Raw genomic sequence first — 15,211 nt, 5'->3', positions numbered from 1 at the left:
ATCTCCTCTCTATTTAGTGATTCACATTTCCTTATGCACAAGTCATAGGGAAAACACTAACAATAACGACTAAGCTAATTGCACATCAGTCAAATATCAATGTTTTGCCGTGCTGAAATACTTGTTTAACATGGAGCCTCATTCACCTAAAATACAAACTGCTACTATTTTGTACTATTTCTATTGCGTTAGTGGTGGCTCAGCTGATAGCATTCATGCCTTTCAATTACCAGATTCTTGGTTCAAATATCCCTCCAGGTTTTAAGACATAGCAATTGTGACTAGTAGAAAGAGATCATTGCAGTGAGACAGCATCTCGGACTACTGGAGGAGCTGTTAAATCTGCCTAATGGGGGAACAATCCAGTAGTGCCTGGAAATGGGGCGGCATGGTGACTCAGTGGTTAGCACTGTTGCCTCACAGTGCCAGGGACCCAGGTTCAATTCCCAACTCAGGCAACTGTCTGCGTGGGTTTCCTCCAGGTGCTCTGGTTTCCTCCCACAGTCCAAAGATGTGCAGGTTAGGTGAATTGGCCATGCGAAATTGCCCATAGTGTTAGGTGAAGGGGTAAATATAGGGGAATGGGTCTGGGTGGGTTGCTCTTCGGAGGGTCAGTGTGGACTTGTTGGGCAGAAGGGCCTGTTTCCACACTATTGAGAATCTAATCTACATAGCGAATCTAATTAATGTAGATATCTGGTCAGCATGGGCAAGTTGGACCAAAATGTCTGTATCTGTGCTGTAGAACTCTATGACTCAAGGTAACAAACCGGATAGATAAAAGAGAAGCAGGGGATATAATATAAATAGATTTCAGAAGGCATTTCATAAGGTACCACGCATTAGGCTACTTAAGAGCCCATGGTTTTGGAGGTGATATATTAGCATGGATGGAGGATTGATTGACTTATAGAAGACAGCACGGTGGCTCAGTGATCAGCACTGCTGCCTTGCAGCACCAGAGACCTGAGTTCTATTCCATCCTTGGGCAACTGTCTGTGTGAAGTTTGCACATTCTCCCCTTGTCTGCCTGGGTTTCCTCTGAGTGCTCTGGTTTCCTTCCGCGGTCCAAAGCTGTGCAGGCAGGTTAAGGTGAATTGGCAATGCTAAATTGCTCATAGTGACCAGGGATATACAGGTGAAGTGGGTTAACAGTGGAAATGTGGAATTACAGGGCTGGGGTAAGTCTGGGTGGGATACTCTTTGCAGAGTCAGTGTGGACTGGATGAGCTGAATGGCCTGTTTCCACTCTGTAGGGATTCTATGATTAAGATAGAGAGTGGGGGAAAAAAGAGTTATTGTGAGGATGGCAACCTGTAACTAGTGGAGTCCTAGAGAAATAAGTGCTGAGACCACAATTATATGCAATACATCTATATATTCATGACTTGGATGAGAAAAGTGAATATGCTATAACTTGGTTTCCAGATGACGTGACAATAGATGGAAAAGCAAGTGGTGAGGATGACACAAAGAGTCTTCAGAATGGTATGGAGAGGTTAATCAAAATCTTGGCAGGTGGAATATAATGCACTTTGGTAGAGAAAAAAGAGGGCTGACCATTTCTTAAGTAGTGAAATATTGCAGAACGCTACATGAATCACAAACAGGGTAGCATCTAAGTTCAGCAGGCAGTAATGAAGGTAAATGGAATGTTGACCTTTATTTCAAAGGGAATGGAGCATAACAGAAGGGAGGTTTTGTTAAACCAATAAATAAATATAATAAATAAATATAAGTAAATATATTTTGGGTTTTTGGATAGGTTAAGTTATTCTGTATTCTGTTCTGTTTTGTTTGTGTTTCTGTAAATAAATTCTATTTTGTTTAAAACTGAGAGGTTTTGACCACCTGTATCCCTCCTGAATTATCCACTACACACCTGCTTAAAACAACTAGAAAAGGTAGGGTCAGGGCTACCTTTTTGAAATGTTTTAAGGGGGTCTGGCCTGGTCCATAACACTGATAGATTAGTGAATTTGTGGAATTGTTTACAGCAAAGCACTCTCAAGGCTGAGATAAACTAATATTTAATCAGTAGGGGAATCAAGGATTATAGGGAATTTTTAAAAAATTCATTTACAGGATGATGGCATCACTGGCCAAGCAAGCATTTATTGTCCATCTAGGCCTAATTGCTCAAAGGGCAGTTAAAAGTCAACCACGTTTCTGTGGATCTGGAGTCACATGTAGGCCAGACCAGGTTAGGATAATGGATTCCTTCAGTAAAGGTCATTAGTGAACCAGATGGGTTCACCCCACAATCGACAATGGATTCATGATCAAATTTTACTGAGTTCAAATTACATTACCTGCCATGGCGGGATACAAACCTGGGCTCCCAGAACATTATCTGGGTCTCTGGATTAACAGTCTAGGGCTAATCCCACCACACTATTGCCTCCCCCAGAGAGGCGGTGGTGCAGGGAAATGAAGTTGAGAACTATCAAACCAGCCGTGGTCTAATTGAATGGCGGAGAAGGCTCAGTGGGCTGAATGACCTACTACTGCACCTCTGACTTTTGATCTTCTGTGAGATGTGTTTCTTTTTCATTTGGAACCAGTACATTATTCCTTCCATGTGCAGTTTGATGTATTAATTTGTTTCCATTTGGAATGATATATTCATGAATCAGATAACTTTTTTGCGTATTTTATTTAACAAGAGAACTCCAAAGGTACTAATGCATGGTATCTCCACATGCATCATTATGGTATGCACACTGACTTTGTATTAGAAATTCTGTCACTTATTAAAAATTACATCTAAAATTTTGTTGAATTAAAATGATTCGAAAGGCTAGTCTATGTGTGAGCTAATGTGCTACTGGAGGATTCTTTCTCCTGATCTGATCAATTCCGAATTTAGCTTGCTAAAGAAAATAGTTTATAGCATGAAAACTGTTGTTGAGAATAATGTGCACATCAGCCATATAATTTTGATTATCATCATCCACTTGATAGAGAATCGTCATTAAATTTTTGACCCTTACCTAAGCCCTAATTTTTGGAGTTTATTTATTTATGATGACATCTGTTGTGGGACTGTACATGATAGGAAATATGAACTAACTGATTAAATAAATTTATGTAAAATAAAATAAATGATTTAGGTTGTATTTACTATTGTTCTACATCCTTGCTGCCCTTTCTCAACAACTATATGTTGCATGTAAACTGTATCAGTTTGTTCCCATTTTTTATCTTACAGGATATCTCCAGGATCATTCAAACAGGGCACACTACAGAAACAACTAACAGCTTTAGTCTCTCGACAAAGGAGATTTCTAAATCTGCTACGGAAAAGAAAAGCATTAGACCAGAAGTTGCGCAATTACAAATTAAAACAGCAAGTGCAGCAAAATAATACAGTAAATCCAACCAAAAGTTTGGCTTGTACTATTGAGAGCAGCATCAGGACCGTCACAAGCTCAAAAGAAGGACAAGTTTGGAATCAAAGTGAGGAACTGAGTGCTAATTCTGCCATAGAAACATCTAAAGAAACATACATACCTTGTCCATCTTCCAATCCAGAATGCATACAAAAACAGATTTGTTTGAATCAGGGTGACACAGGTATTGCTGCCAATCAGAATACAAATCAAAGAGATATTCTGCAAGAAAATACAGCTGGGTGTCGCAATGAAAGATCTGATAGTGCTTGTCTGCTAAACGGCACAAGTAGTAACAGCAATATAACAGCAATAGGTATTTCCAAATCTGTGTCAAACAAACAGAATTCAAATACTTTGCCGCTACATTCTCTTGACGCATCACATGTTCAAATGGAAACATTAAACACAAAACAAACTGACTACACAAATTTAACAGCATGCAGTACCTCTGGCCAGAATTGTCTTTTGAATACCATACGGTCAACTAATAATATAGAAAAGAATTTTGAAAATAATACTAATTATACACTCTTGAACACAGAAAAATCCAGTGCTAATCACAAGGAGGTCGTCAACACAAATCCAATTCAAATCTGCCATAACAGTCAAAATATTAATTTTCTATCAGTTGTCACACAACCTGTAATAACATTTCCACAAAAGAATTCAGGGCAGACATGTACTATCCAACCCATAACATTACAATCGAAATCATTGTTGCCAAGTACATCACGTTGGGTCGGGAATTACCAACAGAGTTTGCACTCTAACACTGCAAAACTGAGTGGTATATGTCAGCCTGTTGGGATGTTAAATGCTGTTCATACAAATCAGTGCACTATGCCAGTAAAGACCACTCAGGTTACCCAGAACATTCAAAATGACAACTTGGTGAGTGTTTCCACTCTGTCTGGAAAACAGAATGATTCAGAATCTCTACCAGAGGATAAAGGAAGTGGACACAGAAAGCTGCTACACTTAATAGACTTAATCAGTGATGGATTAATTCAGCCGGGAGAAGATGTCCTGGAAGTCAAACTACAGGTAAATCATTAAAACAAAATAATGTCATAGCAAGAAGTATTTTTGCTAAAAAGTGCTCCTTTTACATTAAATAAATTGATTTTCCTACCTGATGTGACATATCATAAGTGGACATAGAGAACCGTCTCCCTAAAAGAAATTGTAAAATTTTTGTGAGATGAAGTTATTTCCAAAGTTATAGAATGGCACAGCCTAGTTTGAGGCCGTTTGGCCTTTGTGTGTGTGCTAGCTCTTCAAATGAGCAATTCATGTAGTTCTGCTCCCATGTTTTCCTCCCCATAACCCTGTATATTCTATCAGACAATATTGCAGTTCACTTGTAACCACCTCTATTGAATCTGTTGCCATCACACTTGGTCAATGCATTCAAAGTCTAACCACCCACTGAATGATAAGGATTTTTGTCATGTCACCATAGCTTCTCTAGCCAATTATTTGTAAACTGTGGTCTCTTTATCTTGATCCTTGAACAGCTTTTGTTTCTCTACTCTGACCACACTACACCTCATTTGAATATCACCATCAAATCTCTGTACAACCTTTCTTGTCCAAAGAAATCAGTTCCAGTTTCTTCAATCTAGCCTCTTAACTGAAGTTCCTCATCCCTGGAACAATTCTTATGAATCCAGGTCCCTGGTGCTGTGAAGCAGTGGTGCTAACCACCGTGCCAACCCCCCCGCCAGAGAGGAGGTAGCTGTTTCTCCTGGTTGAATTGTTAATCACAAGAGGGCATAATTCCTAAGGAAAAGATCCAGCACTGCTTTCTTTTTCATTCAGTAGGCAACACACTGCAGTAGAGACTTCCTTGAACACAGTCTCGGAAACCTTGCTATCTCTGCACTTTACACCATTACTATTATTCATTTCTATATTTGCATAACTAGAGTCCTCAAATATGATGATAATTCTTGTAATTCTTTGCAAATTTGTTCCTCTACATTTTTCCCACTAGTCAATAGTCTATAGACTGTACTGAGCAATGTAATTACACTATTTTGTTCCCTAGTTCTAGGGGAAAAAAAGATTCTGTCCCTGATCCCTCTGTAACATCATTTTATTTTCTCTCTCTCTCTCTCCAGCATTGCAATATTCTCCCTAATCAATACCTATACCTCTTCCCTTTTCCTCTATAGCTTGGATCCAGGGATTTTAATATCCAGTGCTACCCTTCTTTGAGCCTGGTCTCTGTTTTAGCCACAGTATCACAAGCTGAATTTAATGTCCCATTGGGGTAGCAAACCTGGAATTGTCTAAATTACGGACTCCAATGTCCACTTTGCATAGACTTAGACACATATTATAAATTGTGAAATTAGCAGGTGTTGAGTACGTTCTCAACCAACAAGAGTTCTTAAGGATGGGGCGTCCGGCCACCAAGCTGGAAGGCCATGGCCTGGAAGGAGGCTGTAGCCACTGATTTAAAGGAATATCAGGAGCCCCAGGCCTGAGAACTTGTGAAGAAAGAATTTTTAGTTTGTGAATAAGATTTTGATTTATGGGGTGAGTGCTAACGTTTATGTATTTGTGTATTTTTATCTGTGAGTCAATCAATGGAACTGCAGCAGGCTGGAGAAAGTTGAATGTATTTCAGGCAGACACCTGAGTATTGCAGGAATTTCTGGTGAATCAGTCACATTTCCTTGTGCTGTCACCTTGTGGTTTCACAAGTGGCCAAGAGAAGGCAGACTGCTGCTGACCAGCATGGAAAGGAAAAACAGTGATATGGTTCAATGCCAAATCCTGAGAGTCCTCCTTAAGCTGTAAATGTGAAGCGAGAGATCCTAATGCCACCTGACAGCAACAGGCATCTCACAAGCTAACCGAAGCAGTTTGAGAAGAGGTCAATAGCCTTGGAGTAATATGAGGAACTTGGATGTCATGGAAGGAAGTGTCTCAACAACCTTATATGATCTCACAGACTGAGGGAGGCTTCGCTTTGGAGTTGCACAAGCATGGAGAGATGTGGGAAGGTTCAAGGGTACTATGATGTTAAACTGGTCAGAAATGTAAGGTTCCATGATAAGCTGATAGCTGATAAGCTATATACTCTAGGTCTAATAGGGCAGAGGAAAGAAGTGTGAAAGATTCATTATCCATTTGGTGCTGCAGATTCCTGCACTGTGGAATTGGCAGAAGTCAGACGAGAGCAGTATATACCAAATCTTTGCAAAGTTGCCTTTCTGTTAAGGAGAAGACGGCTCACAATGCCTGCAAGAGGCAGTGGACAGGAGGTAGTGTGCCACACCCAATGGTCTTCATGCTTGTGAAGCAGAAGGCTTTGGAGCTGGTCCACTGGAGAAAGGGAGATACAAGGATGGCCTAGGGCTGGTGAGACTGCACGGGACATTGTGTACTAATTTGAAAGCTACGTGTCAAGTGCAGAATATATATGTACTCAAGTTGGATGTTGAAGATCCCTGTGTTTCTGTCTGCTGCAGAGGTAAACCACCAGAAGCTAATAGAAACATTCTATGGAGCTTTACAGTAATCTCTGAGGAGAAAGAGAAGGCCAAAGAGAGTGTAGTGGCACATCCCTAATCTGCAGTCAGTACCAGTGCAGATACCAGCACCTTGATGGGTAATTGTTCTTCAAAACAATGGAAAGCACAATCTGGTGAGGACAGATCATATCACATACAGCCAATGGAGTCAGAGTTAGATACAAAGAGTTCCAAACAAAAAAAAACTCACCTCTGTGCTAACTTTTAAACAGTAGCCCTTAGTTCTGGTGTCACCCACAAGACCATTCAGGACCCTATATAAAAGCAAAGTACTGTGGGATGCTGGGGATCTTTGAAATAAAAGCAGAAAATGCTGAAAAAACTCAGCATGTTTGGCAGGATTTGTACAGAGTGAAAAACAGAAACACTGTTTTGAAGAAAAGCCATTGGACTCGAACTGTTAATTCTGTTTTTATCCCTCCAGAAATGCTGCGAAATTTGTGGAAGCTCTACGGCACTTTCTGATTTTATTTCAGGATTTTATATACTGTACTTTAATCAAGTCACCTCCTACACTTCTGAAGCCTTGTGAAAACAAGTCTATAACATCAAATCTCTGAACCCCAGCATCCAAGGCATTTACATTCTTCCTGAAACAAGAAGACCAAAACTGCACAGTATTCAAAGTGTGATTTTAATGACCAATTTAAACACCTTCCCCATGACAGATGTCTAGCTAATTGGCCATTAGTTTTCTGTTTTCTGTCTCCCTTTTTGATTAGAGGGGTTATATTTGCTACATTCAAATCAATAGAAACTTGCCTGAATATTTGGGATTTAAAAATAAGTTAACACCAATGCATCTACCATCTCATCATCAACCTCTTTTATAATGCTAGGAGGACGTCCATCTGAACCCAGAGACTTGTTAGCCCATAGCTCCATCAGTTTGCTCAATATACTTGAGCAACTTCACAATGTTCCTCTCTCTGTCCCACCTCCTGACTTACAGTCATTAAGACATGCTTTTTGTATTGTTTATAGTGAAGACAGAAGCAATATATTTGTTCATTTTGTTCACCATTCACTAATTATCTATTGTTAAGTCTAATTGAAAGGAAGGATGCACCACCCATGAGTAATTAAATAAGTTAAGCTAAACTTAAGAAAAAACTTAAGGAGCTACACAAAGATGATCAGCAGATCAGATTAATCGGGGAAAGAAATTTGAGAGAAAGCTAGCTAGAAATGTAAAAATGAAAAGCGTATTTGCAGGTACTTACAAAGGAAAAGATTAAGCAATGCGAGAATAAGGAGCTAATGATAGAGATTAAGAAAATAGCAGATAAAATGAACAAATACTTTCTTTCTGTCTTCATGATACAGCATACAAGAAATATTCCAGGAAAATAAACTTTGGAAATTACAGTCACTAGGGAAGTAATCTTGAACAATATGATAGAGCTGTGGGTTGACAAGTCCCGAGGTCCTGATGGACTTCATCCTAGTATTTAAAAAGAAGTGACTAATGAGTTAGTAAATGTGTTGGTGTCAATTTTCTACAATTCACTTAGATTCTGAAAAGGTTCTATCACATTGGTAAATTTCAAAGATAAACTCTCTAGTCAGGAAGGGGAGGAGGTAGAATACAGGAAACTACAGGCCAGTTAGCTTGATATCTGTCATGCGAAGTATGTTAGAACCAATCATTAAGGAAGTTATAATTCGGCACTTAGAAAAACTCAAGGTAATCAGTCAGAGTCAGCATGGTTTTGTTAATGGAAAATATGTTCACCAGTTTGTCGGTGCTGACTCGATAAGCTGAAGGGTCTTTTCTACACTGTATGAATCTATGAACCTATTGGAGTTCTTTGAAGGAGTAACATTTGTTTAGGATAAAGGGGAGTCTGTGGATGTATTGCACTTGGATTTCCAGAAGATATTTGATAAGGTGCCACATCAAAGGTTATCATGGAAAATAAAAGCTCAAGTTGTTGATGGGTAATATATTGGCATGGGAGAAGATTGGCTGGCTGGTAGCAAACAGACAGAATGCACAAATTGATCTTTGAGTGGAGGGATGTGATAAGTGGAGTCCCACAAGAGTCTGTATGAGAGCTTCAAATTTTTTTCAATTTACATAATTGAATTAGATGATGGGAGCAAAAGGATGGTAGCTAAATTTGCAGATGGTGTCAAGATAGTTAGGAAAGTATATTATGAAGAAGACATAAGGAAGTTGCAGGCAGATTTACATAGGTTCGGCATAAGCCCGAAACGTCGATTCTCCTGTTCCCTGGATGCTGCCTGACCTGCTGCGCTTTTCCAGCAACACATTTTCAGCTCTGATCTCCAGCATCTGCAGACCTCATTTTCTCCACTGGAGTTTACATGAGTGAGATGGAAAGGAGATCAAGATACAGAGATGCTGTTCTTTTCTTGTGGATCAGTCCGGAGTTAATAGGATATTGTTTTAAAATTATGGATGGCTCTTTCAGATCAGAGATGAAAAGAATTTTTTTTCTCACAATGTTGTGTGACTATGGAACTTTCTGCCTCAGGAGATTATGGTAGCAAGGTCATTGAAGGTTTGTAAGACAGAGGTGGATAGATTCTTGTTAGGCAAGGGAATCAAAGGTTAGTGGGGTGAATGGGAATTGGAATTCAAAACACAAACAGATCAACCATAATCTTAATGAATAGCAGCACAGGCTTGAGAGGCTGAATAATCTTCTGCTCCCATTTTGTGTGTTTCCATTTAATTTTCTTTCTCTCTTTAATTAACAAACTAAAATATTCTTAAATGTTGACAGTGTCTCCTTCAATCATTCACTGTATAGATTCACAACCATCTGTAAATAAATTGTCATGCTCTCCGTACTAAATCCATTACTTTTAATTTCACATTTAAACTCTTTTGCATTGAAGTTCGCTCTTTCCCTTTCCTTAATTTCCAGCTAAAATATTCTTAAATATTGACATAGTGGCTGCTTCAGTTACTAACTGTACAGCCTCATAACCCTCTGTAAATAACATTGTCATGCTTTCTGTACTAAATCCATTGCATTCAATTTCACACTTAAGCCTCTTATTTAACATCCCACACTAGTTACATTCTGAAAGCAAATAAAAACCAAAACTGTTATGAAAATATGACCATCATAAACAACTTTCCCTACTTGATTGAACCCCCTCATAATTTCAAATATTTTTATCAAGCTCCTCCTTAATTTCCTCTTGTCTAAGATGAACAACCCCAGCTTTTCCAAGCTATCCAAATAACTGATCCATGTTGCCATCCTGTTACATCTTCTCTACAACGTGTCCAGATCTTTGATTGCATTCCTAAAGTACGATTCCTATAACTTCACACAATACTTCAGGTGAGGCTCAACCAGTGCCTCATAGAAATTTAACACAACTTTCTTGTTTTTGTCTTCAGTGATTCTGTAGTACAAAGCAAAGTATCCGTACATACCCTTCACTGCCTCTTGCCAACCTACCTTCAAAGATTTATGAACATGTATGCCCAAAGTCCTCTGCTAGCTCACTCCCATTGAGGTTATGTAAGATTATGCTCCCTGTCGCTCCTCTCAGGGTTCATCACAGTTTTAAAAAGGCAAAATTAATGGTTCTTTACTTGAATGCATGCAGTATTTATAACAAAGTAAATGAATTATTTGCACAAATACGGGTTAACAGATATGATCTTATATGGTTATGTAGAGATCAAAGGTGAGAACTAAGTGTTCAAGATATGTTACTATAGCTGATTTGGCTGGATAGTTGGTTTACAAAGCCAACAGCATGGGTTCAATTCCCATCACCAGTTGAGGTTACCCAAGAAGGACTCTCCTTCTCAACCTCTCCCCTTTCCTGAGTTATGGTGGCCTCCAGGTTAAACCACCACTAGCCATCTCTCTTTAATGAGAGAACAGCGCTATGGTGAGGTAAGACTGTAGTGATCTATTTGAGACAGGAAGGAAAGGGTGGTATCGTAGTGGGGATGGTATGGGATGGAATAAATATGATAGTAAGAAATAATCTTGAATCAGAAGATGTAGAATTCATATAGGTGGAGGCAAGAACTAAGAAGTGAAAGAAGACACTGGTAGGAGTGGTCTATTTGCCTCCGAACAGTAGCTGTATGTGGTGGGATGAAGAATGATTCAGGGAATAGTGAGGGCATGTAATAAAAACAGTTCAATAATCATGGATGATCTTAATGTTCATGTTTTGAGATAGTCAGATTGGAAGTCATGTGGAAGAATTCACAGACAGTTTTCCAGAACAATATGTGACAGATCCAACCAGGATCAGGTTTATTTAGATCTGGTGATATGTAACGAGGCAGGTTTAATAAGTGATCACAGATTTCCTCAGAAATAGTGACCATAAAATGGTAGAATTTAGCATTCAGTATGAGAAGGTTGAACTTTGGTTGGAAACAATTTTCCTAGCTTAAATCAGAGTAATTGCAAAGGAATAAGAGCAGATCTGGCTGAAGTTAACTGGGAAAGAAGTTAGCAGCAATGATGGTTGAGGCACAATGGCAGTCATTTAAGAAAATAGTTCATGGCTAACATCAAGGACATATTCCAGTGAGGATGAAGGATTCTAGAAAGGGAATAAGCCAACCAGGGTTAATCAGGGAAGTTAAGGATAGCATCATATTGAGACTAAAAAAACCCTACAATACAGAAAAGTTAGCGGTAAGCCAGAAGATCAGGGAAGTTTTAAAATTCAACATAAGGTGGCCAAAAAATAATAAAGAGGGAGGAATCAAATTTTGAGAGTAAATTTGCAAGTCCGACCAAGATAGGTATTGAGAACTTCTTTAGATATCTAAAGAGAAAGAGAGAAGCCAAAGTGAACATAGGCCCCTGAAAGAATGAGACTGGGAAATTATAATGTTTAGCAAGAAATGGCAGAGGAGCTCAACAAATATTTTGCATCAGTCTTCACAGTAGGAGACACTAATAAAATTTCAAAATAAAAGTTCAAGGAGCAAAAGGAAGAGAGAAATAAGTATGGTAACAATCACTAGAGAAAATGTGCTAGGGAAACTGAGAGGGATGATTGACTTAATGAGATATTAATAGCCACAGAGATAGTGGATGCAATGGCAGTAATCTTTCAGGAATCCTCAAATTCTGGAAAAGTTGCAGATGATTGGAAAATTGCCAATATAGCATATTTATTTAAAAGGGGAAAAAGAAAGACAAACAGTAAACCATAGGCCAGTTAACTTAATGTTATTAGGAAAATGTTAGAGTCTACAATAAAGGAATAGATAGTATGATTAAGCAGAGTCAACATGGCTTCATGAAGGGGAAATCGTGCCTGACAAATTTACTAGAATTCTTTGAGGAGGTAACATGCAGCATTGGTAAAGGGTAAGCAGTGGATATAATAGCTTTGGATTTTAGAAGATGTTTGATAAAGTGTCACAAATTAGGTTGTTTAATAAGATAGGAACCTTTGGTGTTGGAAGTAGGATATTGGCATGGCGAGAGAATCAGCTAACTAATAGAAAATGGAGTTGAGATACGAACTTGGAGGTGCTGGTATTGGACTGGGTGGACAAAATTAAAAATCACACAGCACCAGGTTATAGTCCAACAGGGTTATTTCGGAGCAGCACTCCACAACCACCAGATGAACGAGCGGTGCTCTGAAAGCTAGTGTGCTTCCAAATAAACCTGTTGGACTATAACCTGGTGTTGTGTGATTTTTAAGTTTGAGATAGGGAGGCATTTTCAGGGAAGCAACCTGTAAGTAGTGGAGTGCCACAGGGATCAGTGCTGGAGTGCCATATTTACAGAATATATTAATGACTTGGTTGAGGAAAGTGAATGTACTGTAGCCAAGTTTGTGGATAATACAAAAATAAGTGAAAAGGGAAGCAGTGAGGATGACACAAAGAGTCTACAGAGGGCTGTGAACAGATTAAACAAGTGAGCAATAATTTGGCAAATGAAATTTAATGTGGGAAATTGTGAAGTTATTCCCTTTGGCAGGAAGAATAGATGAGCTGGATATTATTTAAACAAGAAAAAGTTTGCAGAAAACCACTAAACAGAGGGATTTTGGAGAACTCATAGAGTTATATAGTCATACAGCATGGAAATAGACCCTTCGGTCCAGCATATTCACACCAAACATACATTCCCAATCTTACATAGTCCCATCTATCAGCATCTAGCTCATACCTCTATAAACCCTTCCTATTCATATACCTACCCGGGTGCCTTTTAAATTTTGTAATTGTACCCACCTTCATCACTTTCTCTTGTAGGCCTTTCCATAGATGGACCAGCCTTTACTCTTATCATAAAACTATGCCCTCTAGTTTTGCACTGCTCCACCCTTGGGAAAAGGCCTTGACTATTCATACTCATGCATGAATCACAAAAAACTAACTTTCAAGTTCAGTGGGAAATGATGCTAAACAAGATATTGGCCTTTCTTTTATAGGAAATGGAGTATAAAATAGAAAGGTTTTGCTAAAACCAAACAAGGCACTTGTCAGACGACAGCTGGTATGCTGGCAGTTTTGGGTCTCTTATTTAAAGAAAAATATACAGGCTTTGAAGACAGTGCAGAGAAGGTTCACTACACTGATACCATGTGTGGAGGGACAGAGTTATGACGAGAGGTTGAGTAGATTGGGCTTGTACTCATTGGTATGTATGAGAATAAGGGGTGACCTTACTGAAACATAAAATATTCTTAGACGACTTGACAGGATGGATGCAGAAAGATTGTTTTCCTTTGTTGGAGAAGACCAGAGAGCATAATCTCAGAGTTCAGAGTGGCACATTTAAGACAGAGATGAGAAGGAATTTCTTCTCTCAGAAATGTGTGGACCTGTGGACTTCTTTACTACAAAGGGCTTAGAGGCTGGGTCATCAAGTATATTCAAGGTTGAGATAGTCAGTTTTTTTTATCAGTAAGGGAATCAAGGGTTATACAGGAAAGGCAGTGAAGTAGAGTTGAAGATTATCAGATCAACCATGATCTCATAGAATTGTGGAACAGACACAATAAGCTGAATGGCCTATTTCTGTTCTTGCGTCTAATGGTTTTACCTGTATTCAATTGTCATCACTATGTATTTTTCTGAAGTCTTCTCTTGTCCTCTTCAGTATATACTGTGTTGCCAAATTTTATGTTATCTATAAACCTCTAAAATTTTATTCTTATACCCAAGCCTAGATCATTCATGTGTAAAATGAAAAGCAAATAGCTTAATACCCAATTGTGTTCTTCTATCTAGTCAGAAAAATACACCTGTTTATTATTTCTGACTAAAAGAGTAAGTGCATTTCATATGCTTTCATTAGCTACCATTTATGAAGAAGTACTGAATATGTATAATTCTACAATCATGACGAATGATGAACTTGTGCATCATTATTTTTGGTTTTATAAAAAGTCCAGATAATAAAAAAATTCTTGGTTTCTTACCCATAGGGATCTTGTCATAAAGCTGAATTACTGGCTTCTGGTTTAATCAAAAGCAAAGATGGAGCCATCCATCGTAATCCTGTGCAATGGATCAAAGCACTTCTAGGAGATCAAATACCAGTCAGCAAGAAATTCGCATGGAGCAAGGTACAAGACATAAAAACTGTAGTAAAGAAAATTACTTGGATAATTTGGTCAGTTTTACTCCAAAAGTGTAGTAATATTATGACTTGGACATCTCCAATGCATTTGTAAAATAAAATTATTAGAAAAGTCAGTTTCAAAGGCAAAGGATTGCTCAGATAGCTTCCAAAACACCAAAGCAAAATACTACCTGGCTTGAATGTTACGTCAGCCTACCTGGAAGAAGCCAGTTGGCCGGGTAGTTAAAAATTTATGTGATACTTATTATAACCTGTCTATTTCTGATTTAACCTGCTGTGTTTTCCAGGAAGATGAGGTATTCAACTACATTAGTTGGGATCCTCAGTGAATGATCCACATTTGCATCACTTTGCTGGATACTGGCAGGGGCACCAATTGAGTGCCCACTTGCCCATTTCTACTCTCTTAATCCCAAGTAGGAAATTGATTGAAGGCATTTACATGAGGCCCAGGAATTAAAATACCTTGAATTCGAAATTTAGGCCAACAAGTGCCATTTGCCCATCCAAAAGTTGCCCCCAGTTAAATTTGATGTTATCATGTCTTGTTTAGCAAAATAAGTTTTCCAAAATCTTTGTTTTAGCAAAACTTATGTATTCTCTTCAGCTGAATAAATTCATTATTGGTCATTCTCAATGAGGAACAGCAATCTATCTGCCTGAGCATTGTGAAAAAAATATTACAAATATTTTATGA

At 38.6% G+C, this 15,211-nt stretch overlaps 1 protein-coding gene across 5 annotated transcripts in view; it reads left to right on the top strand.

Annotated features, from left to right (window-relative positions):
- Nucleotides 1–15,211, top strand: part of LOC122556192 (uncharacterized) — a 96,131-nt gene that overhangs the window by 75,536 nt on the left and 5,384 nt on the right. For 4 of the 5 annotated variants that reach the window (XM_088000301.1, XM_088000291.1, XM_088000286.1 and 1 more), the window contains 2 exons: nt 3,212–4,439; nt 14,357–14,497. In XM_088000301.1, the coding sequence (XP_087856427.1) occupies nt 3,212–4,439; nt 14,357–14,497 (1,369 nt within the window). Of the gene's footprint in view, nt 1–3,211; nt 4,440–14,356; nt 14,498–15,211 lie in introns of those variants that run through there. The other variant, XM_088000307.1, reaches the window with a different exon arrangement.

This window comes from Chiloscyllium plagiosum, unplaced genomic scaffold, assembly GCF_037043375.1.
Source record: "Chiloscyllium plagiosum isolate Xiang-an unplaced genomic scaffold, Cpla_swu_hap1 HiC_scaffold_2, whole genome shotgun sequence".
NCBI lineage: Eukaryota > Metazoa > Chordata > Chondrichthyes > Orectolobiformes > Hemiscylliidae > Chiloscyllium > Chiloscyllium plagiosum.
The sequence above is the reverse complement of the archived record's forward strand: the minus strand, read 5'-3'. Positions and strand labels throughout refer to the sequence as shown.